The 17,807-nt window shown below is 45.6% G+C and overlaps 2 protein-coding genes across 3 annotated transcripts in view; one reads left to right on the top strand and one right to left on the bottom strand.

Annotated features, from left to right (window-relative positions):
* PPP3CB (protein phosphatase 3 catalytic subunit beta) overlaps window positions 1-4,423 on the top strand; it is a 47,837-nt gene extending 43,414 nt beyond the window's left edge. Inside the window, exons 14-16 of the transcript XR_008823789.1 lie at window positions 46-105; window positions 662-734; window positions 4,039-4,423. The gene's annotated coding sequence lies outside the window, so the exon portion shown is untranslated. The remainder of the gene's footprint in view (window positions 1-45; window positions 106-661; window positions 735-4,038) is intronic.
* ANXA7 (annexin A7) lies at window positions 1,311-16,080 on the bottom strand. 2 transcript variants are annotated; one of them, XM_056350712.1, is made up of 13 exons: window positions 15,949-16,080; window positions 12,880-12,937; window positions 9,873-10,089; window positions 9,470-9,577; window positions 8,316-8,359; window positions 7,842-7,944; window positions 7,460-7,554; window positions 6,656-6,769; window positions 5,214-5,384; window positions 3,526-3,696; window positions 3,341-3,416; window positions 2,123-2,235; window positions 1,311-1,667 (listed from the first exon to the last, which is right to left on the bottom strand). In XM_056350712.1, the coding sequence occupies exons 2-13, from the start codon at window positions 12,934-12,936 to the stop codon at window positions 1,545-1,547; spliced, it is 1,392 nt and encodes a 463-aa protein (XP_056206687.1). In that variant the 5' UTR covers window position 12,937; window positions 15,949-16,080; the 3' UTR covers window positions 1,311-1,544. The 2 variants fall into 2 exon arrangements, with proteins under 2 accessions (XP_056206687.1, XP_056206689.1); XM_056350714.1 differs by having other exon boundaries at window positions 8,316-8,356.
* Window positions 16,081-17,807: the final 1,727 nt, after the last annotated feature.

Raw genomic sequence — 17,807 nt, 5'->3', positions numbered from 1 at the left:
GCTGTTGCTGATGGGGTTTTAATGTTTGATTTTACTTTGTTGCAGATGCATTCTAATCGGACGCTCCTCCCAAAGTTCGTGTGCAGAACAACAAGTTAAAAAATGGTAAGTTTGTGGTGGGTTTTGTTACGAAGCGCCCCCGTACTCACAAGCTTACACTGCATACAACATCGTGTTAGAGCAGAACAAATGCACGTTACTAAGGATGACTGAAATTTTAACATGATGGACATTACGATGGTACCCTCCTCCTTGTAAGCACTAGTGGAAAGTTTCTCAGCCTCACAAGAGAGTGTTTTTCACAATCTGATACTCAGTTCTTAGTTGTGATTAGTATTCTGACTAGCTGGAGTTGTGTACGTGTAGAAAACACAGATACAATCTTTGGGAAGACCTCACTGTAACTTAGAGAGAACGGGCTGCGGTACCAGCTGCAGCGGTGCTTGCTCCCTTGGGGATTCCCTTGTGCTATCTGGTGCCTGCAGTAGTTTTTGCTGGGTGTGAAGGCAGATCTGCAATGACAAGAACAACTTGGGCGGTTGTTGACTTGATCTCACGTGCTGTGTGTCTGTGCTGAGCACATAGTCGGGTACTGGGGGCGTGTTGGTGGGTTCCTTTGTTCTGGAAGCAGGCGCTCATTTTTTGGTACTGTTTCTGAAAGGTGGAGTCTGGTGCCATCTCTATTTCTTGTATTGTTGGGGAGAAGAAATCCACATCCTCCCTCCCGGAAAACTGTAAGTAGTTTGCACAGCTCGTTTTATGCTTTTGGTGTTTTAAGGGAGGAAACAGAGGCCTGTGTGGCGGTAGCCTGTTCTCAGGTGGGGAGGGGAGAAGGCTCAGAAGCAGCTGCTGGCCCCGGGACACGGGTAGGGGAAGCTGAGGTAGAGGGCCCCGATGGATGGGACCATCACTGGTGCTGCCGAGCCGCTGCGCTGTAACACACACGGGACTGGGAAGCGTGTCGCTCAGGGCTGTCGGGAAGCACGGTGCTAGCTGCTGGGCTTGCAGCTTCTGTTACATTCGTGGCAGGGGCAGATTTGCCGGGGCTTTCTGAAAAATCAAATGTGCTATTCAAAGCTCCTTTTAAACCCTTTGAAAACATCCATGTAGTCATTTGTATTGTCTAGGTCACAACGGCATACGGCCATGCACACGTGTTCTGCAGCGTTAGCATTTAGGTACTGGCTTTTTTCATTGCAGTTTTTTCAGCCATTAAGTTCAGGTGTTTCAAGAAACTTGAGTGCTGGAGGTTTGGCTGAGACAAAAGTTAAATCATGGGGGAGTCTGGGTCAAAAGGACTGAGGCTTAGGTGTTAATAGACAAGATATATCTTTTATTATACAATAAAGAATATTATGTGTTGTAAATTAAGGCAGTTGTAAGTGCAGCAAGCTTCCTGAATCACCAAGAAGGCATATTTGATTATACAAAGTTTAAAATTATTCTTTTACACATACGGATGGTCAGTGTCTGCATAAAGCATGTTACATGTCCTTTAGTTTGTTTTAAAAAAAAACCACCAAAAAGACGCAGAGAATCTTCTTCTATTGACCAACAATAGCCAGCAGCAAGCGCCGGTAATCGCCGCTTGTGTCGCTTGCTATCATAGTAGCCAGAGTCTTCTGGTACATCTGCGTGAACATCTGTTTAATTTGCACAAGGTCAATCTATGCAAAGGGAAAGAAAAAAGCACAAAACTTGAACAGGGCACGTGACCTCAGCCCCCAGGCACCCCGCGTCTCCTCCCCCCACGGGCTCCGCACCGCACAGCCAGCTGGGACCCCGGAGGACGGGGCAGCAGCCCCGAAGCGGAGTCCAGTGGCTGGTCCCTGCTTTGTGAGACTGGACTGCCCTGACTGCCAGCTGACCCCTCGGGCGTGCGTGGACAGGCAGCCCTGGTCAGAAGGAAGACAAGCACTGTTACTCCCTTAGCCAGAGGTAATGCAATTACTATATAAAAGCTGGCTTTAGAACAAATTACCACGTTCATCTGAGTCTGAACCCCCCAAAAGCCTCCTTGCAATAGGTGATTTCTGCAGCTGCGAGGGGACGAGGGGACCAGCCGGTGCGAGGAGCTAGCTTTCTGCTACAAGGGACACTTAGAGAGGAGAGAGTTTCGTACCTCGCTCCGAGTGACTATGATTCTGATGAGGGTAGAATCATCTGTGCCAGCTCCTTTCATAGAATAGTAGAGTCTTTCTGCAAAAAAGGCTGGGCGATTTAAAGCACATTGCACTGCAATAAAGCACATTTTTAGGATTAGTTCCGGTATTGTATGCTGTGTAGTGGTACCTGGCAGGATCGGTTTGGGGTTTTCACTAGAGGGAGGCACTGAAGATGTGGTTACTGTGGATTACAGGAACCGTTCTGTCGTGCTCAGCTTATTTTCGAGCTGACCAAATGAGTTAATCATTCACGTGACTTAAATTCACAAACAGGTAATTTAAAAAGTTATTCCCCTTGGACAGCTTGGCACTGGGATACAAGGTATTTTACTTGTGTTCTTTGCTAGAATCTCATTAAGAAAAGTACGACCGTAAAATGTTCTCACTTAGTGGTAGAGAATGATCTTGTCTGAGTTAGACTGTTCAGTCTCGGTGACGAGCCTTTGTTCTTTTACATGATTCTTAGAGTTGAACTTTTCCTGGAAAACTCTTGAGCAGAATAAGCGGGAAGTTTCTGCTTAGCCGTTACGGCTACAGAAATGCTGTCAGTTTGGTAAGCACCGGCAGGGCTGGTGTCTGCAGACTTACTAGTAAATCTGATTCTGATTCTCACCATCAGCAAATTGTGCTACTTTGAACTGCCTTACTGTAGCAAGCCAGCAGGGAAAGGTGAATTCACAACAGGCCCTGGGTTTTGCTGAAGTTCCCCACAGCAAATGCTGAGCTCTTCGGGGGAAGGAGCGGGAAGGGAACTGTGCCTGACACAGGTTCATGTTCATGGTTCTGAGCTCACCGGGGGTGGCTCAGCTGCCCCTGCTGAGGTGCCGCGCAGCCGCTGACGGCTCCGTTGTGCTGGGACTCGCACCATTCTGCAAAGCTCCGAAACATGCAGCTACAGCAGTACCCAGCGACCCCCCTTGGTGTGTGGCTGCCTGCCTTCCCAGAGAGCCTGGGTAGCCTTCTCTTGTTTCAAACTGACTTCAGGGTGGGTGCTTATGTTCTCCAATTAAGTGTAAAGTGAATAATCTGAATACTTGAAGTTACTTTTGTGCTAGCAGAGTTTCAGATTGTGTGTTCGTTTGCCGTATGGCCAGTGTTGAATTGGATTCTTCTTCAATTATGTTTAGAAGGTTTAATTCCCAAGGGATAAGGGGAGGGAAGTACCTATCACTTACAAATAGTCTTCAAACCACGTTCCACGTTTCCAGAAAACTCTCGGTCAATGCTGCTTAATAAATCACGATTAGCAATCTACAAAATAAATGAGATTAATATATGAATAATGAAATGTAACAACAACTAGAACCTTAATTGAAAATCACTGATTTCAAATGAGCTTAGTCAGTGTAAGAACTCCTACCCTGGAGTATGCCTCAACTGTTGCTTTCAGTTGGGGAAAGCTTCTGCTTGCCAGAACCATATTGAAACAAGATTCATCAGTCCCAAGTTTTCCTTCCCCTGCTTGGTACAGACGCTGAGCATCTTCCTGAGCTTTTTGATAATCCACAGTTTGAGTCTCATCCCGATTACCCTAGAAGCAAAAGACAACACACGTCAAATAAGATTAGAGAGAAGACTATGCTTTAACTGCCTGCAGTGTAGACCCCAAGCATGTATCTTGGAAGCCTGAAGCAGGAGTAACACCAGTTTGAAACACATTACACTGCTTTGAAACTCCTCTTTGGTTTAGTATTTCTTATAGGCAACAAATACCAAAGTGGTCCAGAACCCCAGCTGTGGGGATGCTTTGAACTGTAGATATACTGACTCAGACAACTGCACCCCTACATACCACCTCACAGTTCTAATTAAGCACTGTACTTAATTCTCCATTTTACTTAATAACATAAGCTTTCTCTCAATTTGTTTCTAGGCTTCAAGTTACAAAGAATCTTCCCAAACGAACTCATGAAATATCTTACTGAATATGCACACCTGAAATATCTCAGGTCTTCTATTTTATTTAGAATTCACTAATTTCATGTAAGAATGTCTCCAGAAAGCACCTACCATAGTTGTAATATGTCAGTAGGGCTTATGTGACATTGTATGTGCTTCGGGTTCAGTTGTTTGGGGTTTTTTTTGCTGCCCAGTGCATGGATGGATACTGCTAAATATACTGGCTGAGCAGGCTGCGTTATGTGCTCTCAAATACTGTTGTATCTGTAGTGGTTAAGATAATATTTAATGATGTGGTTGTCAGTTACTGTAAACTGCTGCATTTATCAAAATAAAAGTTAGCAGCATGAGCTTCCAAAGGTTTGCTTTCTTGTGGATTTTGACTTTTTAATCCAAATAGTCGTAGCTGAACTCTCACAAAGGTAGAGGTAAACGAGAGAGGGAAGCGTCCCAGAAGTTTGCACAGCAAATAAGCAGATTGAGGGGAGAAAGGGGGGAAGCTGCATTAGTACATGTTTCTTCCTAAACGTGGAGAATGGCAAGTTACTGTTCTGCAACAGGGAAAGATCCCTAGTAAATGATATGGGGTGAGCAAGCTCCAGTGTTCATCCACTTCAGTAGTGGCACCTCCCTAATCCTGTTCTGTGAGGGGAGGGAAGGCTGTGGGTAACTTGGGAGGGAAGTTTTGCCCTGTGGTACCGCTTGGCTTGTTCACAGGGATTCTCACAGGTGTTCTACCTACCACAAAGGTTATCCTACCAGATTCACCCCAATTATTTTCATGTATGCAAAAAATAAAAAAGCATCTTGCTTTAACAGCAGCATGGAGCCCTGCTTTATCGTACCACTTGATCACATCTGCACAATAAAGTCTTTACACACAAGTTCTGAGATAAATGTAGGGTGCTAAACTAGGTCACACAATTCATCATAGATTTGTAGATAGGAAGTATCTCTTCCTCGAGGAGGGACTGAAGTGTCTTATCTTGTCATTAGGGAATAAATTAATGGCCCAGGGCTAATTTCTTAAAAATCTGGCTCTTGCTAAGCATAGACAGGCTATTTATGGAGCCATTATGACTACACGCATCAAAGTCAGACTGTACGCCATTACCTTACAAAAAATAATCAAAAAAACCTAAAGCTCACTTGGCACATAGATACAAGTAATCGTTCAAAGTGTCCTGAAGTGTCTGCTCTGATGTCTTGTTCGATGTCCCTCCCAAATTCTGATTTATAGCATTTCACTATTTCTCGTATTTCCTGGTTTGTCCTTGTGCAGAGGATCTCAATCAGCACTTTCTCCTGAGTGCCTGCTCCCTGTAGGCAAAGGAAAAGAGGGCATAACTACAAAGCACTACCTATTCAGTGTTCTTCAGCTGTGAAATTAAGCAGTCATCTGTTACTGCAAAACTTAATACAGATCTACATTGTGAGAAGAGTACCCTGGCAGTGTGAAAGCGCCAAGTCTTGTATATACTCAAACATACAATTCTGCACCAGTTCAAAAAAATACCCCAAAATTATGCATCCATAACAGTGACATCAGGCAAAATTATCCAGAAAATGGTTTAGGAAGGTAATTCCTTGGCAACCTTAACCTGGAAACATACTGGAGGCAGGCAGAGCCTTACGGTAATCATTAAAGCCAACGCGACACACACATTCTGGTTTGGTTAGTGGACTAGCATGATCCCTGTTCCAAATGTGGCCACCTCCTCAACATGGAGCACCAGCAGGAACTTTTTATAGATGCTTCCTTCCCCCCCAAAAAAAAAATTCACTGTGAGCTCTGTGTACAATGAGATCCTACTGGCATGGCCATCTCTATTCAGGCAAGGATTAGACAGAAGCTTCACACAGATCCACTCCAGTGTCACGTTGTATTGTAACTTTTTTTTTAACTAGTCAAGAGTGGCTATTGCCTCCACTAAAGGCAGATCTTCGTTTAAGATGGTCTTCTGTAGAAGGTCTGCATACATACGTGGGTCGAGTGTCTTGTTTCCAGTAGCCGGCGCCTGCTCGCAGCTGCAGCTCAAACAAGCAAGAAATTCTGGCAAACCAGATGTGCCAGTTTACCCAAGTTAAAAAGTTTAAACCAACGAGCTCACCTAATCTCTAATGCAGTCTTAATACTTGCACAGATACCTGCATCATCTAACCTCATGAAAATATTTTTTCATTGTTGTCCTTTCAGAAAAAAACGGGATAGTCCAAAAAGCTCTTCCCGTAACAACGGTTTGTCCTAGTAAGGAGAGGTACGTACCTTCAATTTAAACAGTGGTTACAGTTTTAACGGCACCCTGGCCCTTTCTAAGTTTTAGCAAAAATCATGGCGGAAGCGTCAGAGAACAGAGTTCTGTCCTGCAGCATTTCACCCTCTGCTGGATGGACAGCTGCTCTGAGTTGCTAATCCTGCAGAAATTGCCTGGAACTGGGGGATGCAGCAGAAAAGTGTTTTAAGCCCCACAGTCCGAAGCTTGTTTGCCGCTACAGCATTTTTCAACGAGGCAGGAATCAGGTATTCTTTTTTTTCTTAGATGAACATTTTACAATGGTTTTAAACTATTTTGTTCACAGGAAAACCGTACCTTCATTGCATGACGTAAACTCCAGGCATCGTAGTAGGTGGTAGGCATGAAGAGTGCTAGAATCAGTTCTTCTACATTTCCACTTAACTCAGACTTCAGATCTTTAATTAAATCCTGTACAATTATAATAACAAAAAGGGTTTTGGAGAGTATTAGCCACGTAGATTATACACTGAAAAAAGATCAAGCTAGAATTTGTGATAGATTTCTACCTTTGCACTGTTTTTCCTGTAAAGCTTTGTTTTATTTCTTACAAAGAACTTCCCTTTGTCCAAAACTGACAGCTCGGCTCTTCTCCATTAGCTCCTCACTGATTAGGACCTAGTCAGGTCTTGAAAAATGCCACAAATATAAAATTTCCCTTTAAGTTGCAAAAATGACAGAGGGAGGAAATTAAATTCTCTCGGCCTTTTATTGACTAACCAATCCTCAACCACTGTCTCAGTTTGTTTCTTAAGAAAAACCAGACTTCGGCACTTTGTGTGCATAAAAAACTCGGCCGTTTCAGATGCTAATACAAGGACAGTTTCAGCCTGATTGTTTTCTGTCAGGCATCTAAAGCAGAGAAGCTTCCCGTACGGTCAGGGCCAGGGCCAGGGCCAGCCGCCACCCCTGCTTCTGCCAGGTATCAGGACAACACTGCGATCAATATCAGCCGTGCCCCGCTCACAAGGAGTACAACCAGAAGAAGTGCATTTTAAAAATGGCCAAACTGCTCCCCCAGGACTAAACTGCTGTCGCGCACCTTAAGCAGCAGCTGAAGGTTTGGGTTTGTTTACTGATTCAAAGAACTAGTGAACATACCTTGCCATACATAGTCTTGAAAGCTGCCTTGATTTTTTGCCTTTGATCATTGGAGCGGTTAGCAACCACATTTATGATAGCCTGCTCATCAGTTCCTTGGAAACAGAAGAGCAATTTCAAGTAAGAATTCATAATAATCTCTCTGAGAATATGCATCTTATAATCTTGCATTTGGGCACAGTTACATAATAAAGGACTACCGTTAAGTCTACCACATTTTCTATGTAACTTGGTCTGTCAAAACATGCAAGTCATTTTGGAAACGTGACGTTTGAAAAGCTTGGGCAGAAAAAATGTCTGGTTAAATAAAAATTGAAGAAAATAACAAAATGGCATTAAGAAGTTAGCTCAATGGGAAGTTAAGCTTCTACTGCTTACTTACCAAACCCCTTCATAGCTTTGCGTAGGATTTCTGCGTCCCTTCTATCATCAAAGTTTGGAGCAGCCTGAATTGTGCCCTGGGTACCCTGAGCCATTGCTGCAGGCTGAAAATAAACGAGTCATTTGTAACTAGCTATCCTGCACAAGATGAATTCAAATTAAACCCACAACTTCGGAACCATTACTTCAGAAGTTGTCGTCCATCAGTTTGGTATTTTTTCTCCAACACAGAATCAGGGCGACATTAGTTCTGTGGGTTTTGGCCCACCAATGCCCAGGTGATGCTTTTACCCCATTGTATGGATGAAGATATACTTGATTAGCGAGCACACACAGGTACAGAGCTATGATTTTGTTCGGGTACCTGGGAACTCTCGATGCAGAACACGTTGTAAGTTGTTGGTAACCAGTTGTAAAAGCATTAAAACTACAGAAGCCACATAAGATTGATTATAGAAGAGGATACAGCACATACCAGACCAGGCATTGGTGATGGTGCTTGTCCACCAGGATACCCTACTGAAAGTAAAGAACAAGACAAAAGGAATGAATTAGGTCTCCTCTTATGGGCGTAAATGCTATCTAATCTGAAAATAAAGCCATTTGCAGACCTACAACTGCACAAAACCTGTTTCCTAGGTAATGATACCTATCATGATCAGTAACTGAACTTCCTGCCCTTGGGACTGATGGGAAGAAGCAAGCACAAACGCATTCTGGTACATACGCTAGCAAGGCAGTTCTAAAAATACTAAGTTTACCAGTGCTGTGGGAACTGGAAGGATCTCTCCTTATTAAACACTGCTGTCCTTGAGAAAAGCCAAGATACCCCAGGCAAATGAAGAATGCCTGTCCTGTGCTCTCCTGTAAAGTCATTTTATACGCTTTCAAATGACTAGCATATAAACGATAAATATTAAGAATTCATTGGTGCAAAAAGAACTGAAGGAATCTCATTTTGTGATCAAAAGCTCTGTGAATACAAAAGCTACAACTACATTTTTTTTGTACTGGAATTTTCTTTTTATCTGTAATGTATATGTACAATCATTATCATTTTAACAGCAGCTTAGTTCTTGCTAGAGTTAACAAAGCAACCATAAAAAAAAGGGGGGGTTCTCTTCTGCCAATACGACGGACACATTCCAGGACGAAAATCTCCTTGATGGTAGCTGACCACTCAAAGCATTAAAAACAACGCAGCATTTTTAAGTGACTGTGCGCATTCTCCTTTCCACTTGCCCCACTGTGCCAGGGATCATCACCAGCACACAGATCTGAAAAATGCATCCATTTCTTTGAGATTACCAAAACAGCTAGGTACTCACTGGATGTGGACTCTGGATTTCACAGTTCTTATCAGGTACTTGCAGTCTGAAGAAGGATAAGCACCTAAACCACTACATCCTGACCATTAATCAGTGACAGCCACCCCCTTTGGATGCAGCACCCATAGAGATGGTTCTCGTCAGCCCTTCAGTGGTCTTGTCAAGAAAGGCGGTAGGAGGTGTGCAGCATACAAACCTCAGCAGCTAGAAGTAACAAAGGTAAGGGCCTAATTTGTTACTACCTATCCTGGGATCTCTTGGTGCAACCGTGGATGCTTCAGGTTTCCCATATATGACACACCTGGAATTTGTGCGGGTCCACCTCCAGCATAGCTCTGGGCAGGCGGCTGTGGATAGCCGCCAAAGCCGGGGCCCACGGGAGGCACACCAAAGCCAGGGCCTGTAGGAGCTAGGAGAATAAAGAGTTCAGCACACTTAACGTTTTGTACTTGACTTCTGACACAGCACGAGCCAGGTTATTGAGCAGAGCTATGCAAGAGATTAATTTCTCTGTGTCTGTGCAGTGGCCCAAAACCGTGCCGGCCCTGCTGTCAGCACGCAGGTACGCACTGCTAGGCAGCGACCTGCCCAGCTGCCTGCGCGCATCGCCGAACAAAGCTGCTTTTCTTTACCGCTGCTGCCAAGCACAGGGAATGCCAACGCCAGAAATCACTCCCGAGGGCTACTCTAACCAAAGATCTTACCTCCAGGATAAGGTGGCATTCCTCCAGTCTGGGGAGCTCCAGGGTAGCCCCCCGGGGCAGGGTATCCCCCTGGGGCAGGATATCCTGCTGCCCCTGGATACCCAGCACTTGGTGGTGCTGCAGGATAGGTCCCTCCTCCTGCTGGAGGGTATCCTCCAGGAACAGCGGGATAGGAATATTGACCAGCTGGCGGATAGACAGACTCTTGTCCTGTCGGCTGAAACACAAAAGCAGGATGTCTGTACGCCTGCTAACAGGACATTAGGGTAGAAACCCTCAAGCTACCAAAATGTCCATGTCTATAAAAACCTAAATTATATAATTAGATTCAGCACTTGAAGTGGCAGCGGCAGAATTCCTGAAGCTTGGATGGGGGCCTTCTGGTCGGGTTTTCTGATGCTGATACAGAGTCAGGGAGTGCTGCAGGGTGGAAGACACTCTGGACAGCCTCTGATCCCATCCACCTTCAAAGGAGGGCCAGCTTTGGAGTTAGATGAGGTCAGTGCAAGGCCTTGTCAGATTTTCAGAATCTCCAAGGAACAGCGAATCCATAGCCTCTCTGGGCCTCTGCTCCATGGTCTGACAACTCTGATGGTGAAAAATGTTTTCCTCAAATCACATTAAAATTAGCACGTCTGGTTGTTGCCAGCTGCCACTGTGTACCTCTGACAAGGGTCTGGCTCCAATGTCTTTATCACTCCTTCTTACACAGCAGAAGACTTAGCCTCCTCTCCTCCAGGCAGGCAGACCTCCCTGGATACGCTCCTGTTTGTCCATGTATTGTGCTGGGAGGCCACAACGACACAGGGTACTCCAGGTGTGGCCTTGTGAGCAGTGAGCGCAGAGGAATAATCATTTCCCTTGACCTGCTGGCTTTGCTTTTGCAAAAGCCTGGCATGTCATTAGCCTTCCTCCCTGGGGACACGTGATGCTGGGTGACACTCGACTTGTCAGCCCCAGGAGCCCTGGTCCTTTACTGGAAAGCTGCTACTGCTATCCTGCACAAGTAAGGGGAGAGCTCATTTGGGCTTGCTCTCTGCGAATCATTAGGAGCTCAACTCCTGTTTTTATAGGACTTTTAAGAGCTTACTATCTTTGAAACTTCTGCCTCTCTTGCACAACCAGTATTTTCAAATGTTACATGGTAAGAACTTATAAGAGGTGTTGGGTTTTTTTTCCATTTCCTTTGTGTTCCAGGTTATAAAGCATAGATGTTCAATGACTAAGTCTGGACCACTGAGTCAGACTGAACACCTATTACAGGTTATAAATAAAAAGAACAAGTCAAACACCTATATGCCTTTGTTTTGCTACGTGTATGGCTTACCAGTCATACCACAAAGGTTGCTATTAGCATTAACGTACATTAGAAATATTTACTTGATCGACCAGGATCTCCAAGGGAAAACCCTCCAAGTTGTGTCACACATACTTGATCCTAAAAATCAGGTGTTTAAAATCAGCTTCATAATGAAGCATAATGTATGCACTCATTACTCACTTGCTGCGAAGCATCTTTACCAACTAACTTTAGAAACATGGTTCACATATTACATACAGTACACATTCATTCTTGAGCACAGAAAACAGAAATAAACTGCAAAGCAGTAAAGTCTAGCTCAGACATTCCCCTTGGGTTTGGCTGCCCCAAGATTTCTACCCCAGATTACTGTGCCCAAGCTATGTAGTATTCTCTTCCCCAGCGGTACAGTCTAACCTTCCTCTGCCAGACTCAGCAAAAAGTTTTTAATGGAATTTAGAACTACAAATCCACAATCAGGATCCTGAAAATCCCAGCTCAGATTAACTATCACTATTGCAGAAGAAATTCATTTCATGTTGGGTTTCTTTGCATTGGTTATCACTTTGGGTGTCATGAGTGAGACTAGGAAACCCAGAACTGTTGATAACTAATCAAAATTAATCCATTGAAGTTGGCTATATTTTAGATGCTAGCTAACGAAAAGGGAATATTTTCAGATGTAGTTAAAAATAAATTACAGCTACGATCATGAGGGTTCAGCAGAACCTTGAGGGGAGAAAAGAAATTCTCCAGTTCAGAAAGTCTGGTTTGAGACGGAGCAAGGGTAAACTGTAAAGCAAAATAATCAGATAATTTATTGCATGTATTTATATGTATATCTTTATAGCTTTTCAGTATCTTAATGGAATCCAGGCTGAGCTTAAATCTAGTTCTGTACCGCATAAAACATGGACCATATAAAATTCTCACAATTACAGCATGATCAGTGCCATACTAATAAAAGCACACAGTTGCATCTAGCTCTGAAAACGATGCAGGCATTTTCAAATTGAAAAGACTGCAGTTACCAGCCACACCCGATACATTCCAGCTTTCCATTACATTTCATTGGAATTTTTAGTCTGTTCAGTCATGAGCTGAAGGTGGAACAAAGTCCTGCAGCTGAAGGATAGGGGGTCAAAGTCAATATACAGTGTCCTCAGAAAAATATTTACTTGGTGTCGTACAAAAGCTGGGCTACTTGAGTAAAGCATTCCAAGCTCCTCCTGACAGTAACGGCCACTGGAGTTTGTTCAGCATCTCTAAATCCTGGGATATGGGTACACAGGATATTTGGTAGACACTGGTTCAGAGATTACCTCTGACCCTGTATGTAAAGACCCTCATTTATGTAAGAACTACTGATACTTTAAAAAAATAATTTGCTGAGATAGTAAAAAAACCCAAACACAAACTCACAAGGAAAAGATAAACTGAAACAAGAACAATCAATCAAAAATCTTTCTGGAACAACAGTCAACATTTGAAAAAAAATATCTTAAACTTCCTTCTTGGAATTCCTAGGAAACAACTTTAAAGTCATCCTCAGGGATATATAGATGAAAACAAAGACCATAATCTCTAGAGAATACTGTATATGAACTGACAGCTACTATTTACACACACACACAGAGCGTAGTAAGAAGGGGTATTCACAGAATATAAATACATCAGGAATGCAACACATTCGAGAGCCATACTTACAGGGTAACCAGGGAAAGCAGGGTAGCCGCCAGAAGGGGGATAACCCGGGTATGACATTCTGGGGGTGAAAAAAAAAACCACCAAGGTATTTTCACTGTCGATGCATTACATATGAGTTTGTAGTAGTTAATGTGCCTGCTAATTACCTGTTAAATCACTTGAACAATATGTTTAGTAGGTTTAGAATTACTCAGAAGTGCTTGTCAGCTATTAAGCTTACAAAACCTTTTTTTCCATACACATGACCACAGCAAGCAGGATTCAGAAGGGAAGCATCTTCAATTTTGTAATTAACTAGCAGTCTTACTTAGGGTCAGATAGACACAACACGGTAAGAGGCCTGAACCTCCAAAAAGAACTTGGAAATACAGGATACACTGCGAGATGCCGACAGGAGGGGGCTGAGCCCTTTGCCAGAACAGAAACAGAAGGGTCAGGATAGAGCAGAGCCCCCATCCCACACCAAGCACCTGCCTCCCATCGCCCTGCACTCCTCCGCTCACAGGGGCAGCTCCTGCAGGGAGAGCAGCACCCGATCTATCCTGTGTAAAATGGTAATTTGACGGAAACAGGCGATCACCCAGCATTACACCATTCATATAGAGTATTTCTGTTTCCTGCCTGTAACTGTTTATTTTAGTCCCGTTTTTAATAGAGGGGCTTGGGGAGTAGGAGCAGAACAGGACAGAGATCATGTAACCAGCCTGTTGGGCAGGGAGTTTTGAAGCCATTAGCCAGGTTACGGAACATTTAATGGCAGGAAAAAAAATGCTAATGCTAAAAAATGTTAACACTAGCCTGCCAGATCCCCTGATCAGGGCCTGGGAGTTCCTCTTGGCATGTGTCTAAGGCAGTACGCACCTCAGCTGTACAATCAAAGGACATGGGAAATAAAAAAATTAACACAATACAGCAAATGATTATTCAAATTTCTAGGTAGTCACTGGCCAAACCAAACGGATCTGAAAGCAGAATTCTTACAGAGCTGGATCACTAAGGCAGTAGGTGGTCACAGAATTAAACATTTGAGACTTAATGTGGAAAACGTTAAAATTTTGTGTAGGTTAGTTCAAATAAGAGCAAAACCACCTCACAGAGAAGCACAGCCATGCAGCCTCACACTGATAATAACTTGGATTGTCACTTTCAAATAAATAAAGGGGGAAGAACAACATGAGGTGTATTTGTAAATCTATGCTTTAATCACAAACACTGCCAATGGCTATTTATTTCCCTAAGAAGAAACACATTAAATCAGTACTCATACAGTATATATTACCAACTGCTGCTTGAATGCACTTTAAATTTGGCTTCCAGGACCACATTTCTTTTGGTATTTCTGACTTCTAACACTAATTGTAACTCCTTTCAGGAACAAGATGACCAGGAACACTTCCTTCTGATTTCAGTTTCACTCTTTCAGCTTAAGAGGAAAATACTGTGTCAGCAAAACTGAGTATTACAAAAACCCAAACAAAGAAGTAGAAACTTCTTCAGCTTTTCAGCTTCGTGTAATTCAACTAAAGTTACACCGTTGAGAAGACAGGATTGTAAAGCCTCTAAAATTTGAAGTGCACCGTATCACTTCCACTTCCAACTTGCTATGTTTTTCATGATGCAAAATCAACAGCGGGTGACAGCAACTCAGCTGTTTCAACAGCTATAAAAAGTTAATTTGGACAATAAATGGGACCCAGAAATATTTTAACCATCTTAAAATATACAGAATTTTAGACTTATTGGTAAGATACTTAATTTAGAACAAATTTAAATGTTTGGTTTTATCTCTGAACTACAAGCAAACACATTCAGGCCAAAACCTTTGTAAGGCATGAGTATCCCTGCATTTTCAAGCAACAAGCCATCAAGGCTGTGTGGTGTCACTGATTAGCAAATTAACCTCCGGTGAACGTGCACCAGTGAAGAGTTTAATGCTTTCCTTACTTTCGTTGTATTGGTTCCTTTTCTAAGATTCCATTTCTGATCCAAGGCACTGGGAAAGGTGGTATTTCATTTGACCACCCCCCTTCTTAACAACACTTAGATTCCTATTTATCATTCTTTGGAAATACAGAAACAAAAAAAATTGTTTTCTTTGCATTTGCTCATATAGCTGATTTTTCTTCCCCTTTTTTCTTTGTAAAAAAAATAGTATTAGGAGTAATAAAGGCTCAAGTAAAGGACCGATGCTTCTATTAGGTCAGGTCTTTTCTAACTAGATGGCCGTGATGCCAACTGGGGATGGTGGGCTCGCCTCTGGCAGCAGTGCCAGGCGTGCCCCCGCCGTCTGGGGCTGGTGCGCACCCCTCGGCAGGCAGGGAGGGAGGCCGGCAGACAGGCAGGGAGGCAGGGAGGGAGGCCGCCCTCCCCGCACAGCCCCGCAGGCGATGCGCAGCAGCTGCCGGTCCCCCCCGCGGGCCGCTCCCCTGAGGGCGCGAGGGCCGCAACACCCCGCGCAACGCTGCGGGCCCACACGCAGCCTCGGGGGGGCTTTTTTTTTGGGGGGGGGGGGGGGGGTAGATGTAGCTCTGACAGTGTAACAGCGGGGGCGCACTGCACGGGGGCGCGGGGCAGCCAACCGCGGGGAACCCCGCGGGGACCCCCGGCCCGGCCCCTCACACGGTGGGTGGGGGAGGCCCGGCCCGGTCCAGCCCGCCCACACCTGCGCCCCCCACCGAGGCCGCCCCCGCAGCCCTTAAAGGGCCCCGGCGGGGCCGCCACCGCCCGCCGCCCCGCCCTGTGTCGCCCCCCCGCGCTCCCTCGGCCGCCAGCCCCGCAGAGCCAGGTATTCCTCCCGAGGCGAACGGGACCTCGCCCCCGCTCCGCACCGGGAGGGCAGGCCCCCGGCCGGGGGGTGCGGCACTGCGGGGCGGGCCGGCACCTCCCTCGGCCGGACACCTGCCGAGCCCCGGGCGGGGGCCGCGGCCCCGGGAGCCCTGCCCCGGGCGCTCTGCCCCGGGCCGCGGCGGCGTGGGGGGAGGTGGCGGGGCGGCGGGCTGAGGCTGAGGCGACGGACGCGCGAGTGGCGGCGGGCCGGCTCCTGCCCTCGCCCCCGCCCGGCTGCCTCACCTGCGGGAAACCTGCGGAGCCTCCGGCCTCTCTCCCGCAGCTGCACCGCAAAATGGAGGCTGTGCGGCCGGGCGGCACCCGCCCCGCCCCCGGCCCCGAGCCCGCCCCGGCCCGGCCCACGGCCCCGCTCCCCGCGGGCAGGGCCCCGCGCCTGAGGCCGGCGGGGCCGAGGCGGCCGGGCAGAGGCTCCCGGAGGCGCCCCCCTGCTAACCCCGGCCCCGCTCCTCTCTGTGCAGGGTTGTCCCGGCTCGCTGAAGGAAAGCTGCAGTGTGCCCGGCTCTCCTGCGAAACGGCTGAGAGGTAAGTTCAGGGCCGCCAAGGGCCACCGAAACAGAGCGACCCGCCAGCTGGCGATCTGTCAGGGGCGGCAATCCACACGGGAGGCGCCAGGTGGTGCCGGCCCGCGCGTGTCCGTAGCTGCCATCCCAAGGGAGTCCTTAGCCACCATCCCGCCAGAGTCTGTCGTTGCCGTCCCACGGGGGCCCTCAGCTGCCGTCCCACTGGAGTCCTTAGCCACCATCCCATGGCAGTCTGTAATTGCCATCCCACCGGAGTCCTTGGCCACCATCCCACTGGAGTCCTTAGCTGCCCACCTGGGAAAGGAAGGGAGAGAGAAGTCCACACTGGAGTTCCCCTACACCCCCAGTGCAATGGAGCTGATGCACCCTAATGCATGTAGCTCTAAATCAAGGCTGTTACCCAGGGTCTTTAGATGAAGGTCATCATGCAGTACGTGGCAGGTAGTCAGCCAAGTCGGTTAGGTCGCCAGAGCAGTGTGTAGCACAAAAAGGATGTAAAAGACTTCAGTGGAGCTGGAGGCTCTAGGTCCAAGACGGCATGAAAGTAAGACTGTCCTGACTACTATGTACTTTTCTCTAGAAAGAAATCTTAATTATAGTTATTTGTATGCAATTGTGGGAAGTGCACTTAGTGTTTTGGTTTTGTCTATTGTAATGTTTATTCATATTATACTTAGACACCACATACACATAGTCCTTCCTTTACATGGTGGTTATTCATAAGAGATTCAGACCAGCAAGATAAAATTTATGAAGGATCCATCTATGATATTATGCACCAGCTAAGATTATTCAAATTGGCATCCTACTTTTTTTTATGATAAACATGTTAGCACTTCAGAGACCATTGAAATGCAAGCATTTTTTCCCCTGTAACCCAGCACTCGAGCTCTAGATGAAACAACAGCCACTGTTCTATGTGTCTGTAAAGCAGCATTGAGTGCAGGCAGCAGAAAATAGGTGGGTAATAATTTACCATGCTTGCCCGCTTCAAATTAAAAGCACCTAAAGCGACATAAAGAATCTTAATAAATGACCTGTCTTCAGCAAAATCAAGCTTATTCTTCCTTGTTTGGCCAGAACATGTCAGGAGCGGCTTTAAGAATTTAGTCCTCACAGCATTCTTCAGCTGACACTCCAAATGTATGTCTACTTTATTTCACCTCTGTTAAGCAAATTTCTTTCAGGAGGCGTATATATTTAAATCCCTGCTTCCATGGGAACCAAGTAAATTTATTAAATATACAATTCCTTATCACTTCCATTTAGTGGGCTGTTTGCATTTGAGCTCTTCAGGAAAGGAACAATTTCATTTCACAAGCAAGTGGGAAAAGAACAAGAGAAAACATTTTAACAAAACAGTGTATGTCTGAAGAATCTGTTAAATGCGTTGCATGTTCACAAGAATATCTAGCATGACTGTTTTAAAGCATGGAGTGGAACCATTGTGGTCTTCTAATTTCACACCCTATATTTGAGGAAATCCCTTGGCTTGTTACTATAGCTAGAGCCAGCACATTAGAAAAGCTTCTAAAACCCCATGCAGAGCCAAAGCAACTT

The sequence above is a fragment of the Falco biarmicus genome, chromosome 9 (assembly GCF_023638135.1).
Source record: "Falco biarmicus isolate bFalBia1 chromosome 9, bFalBia1.pri, whole genome shotgun sequence".
Taxonomy (NCBI): Eukaryota; Metazoa; Chordata; class Aves; order Falconiformes; family Falconidae; genus Falco; species Falco biarmicus.
The sequence above is the reverse complement of the archived record's forward strand: the minus strand, read 5'-3'. Positions and strand labels throughout refer to the sequence as shown.

Coding starts and splice junctions, on each gene's coding strand:
- ANXA7 (XM_056350712.1), bottom strand. CDS start 12,936: ATGTCATACCCGGGTTATCCCCCTTCTGGCGGCTACCCTGCTTTCCCT. Junction 7,555..7,841: donor CAAAGCTATGAAGGGGTTTG/GTAAGTAAGCAG, acceptor TCTGTTTCCAAG/GAACTGATGAGCAGGCTATC. Junction 1,668..2,122: donor TCATAGTCACTCGGAGCGAG/GTACGAAACTCT, acceptor CCCTTTGCATAG/ATTGACCTTGTGCAAATTAA.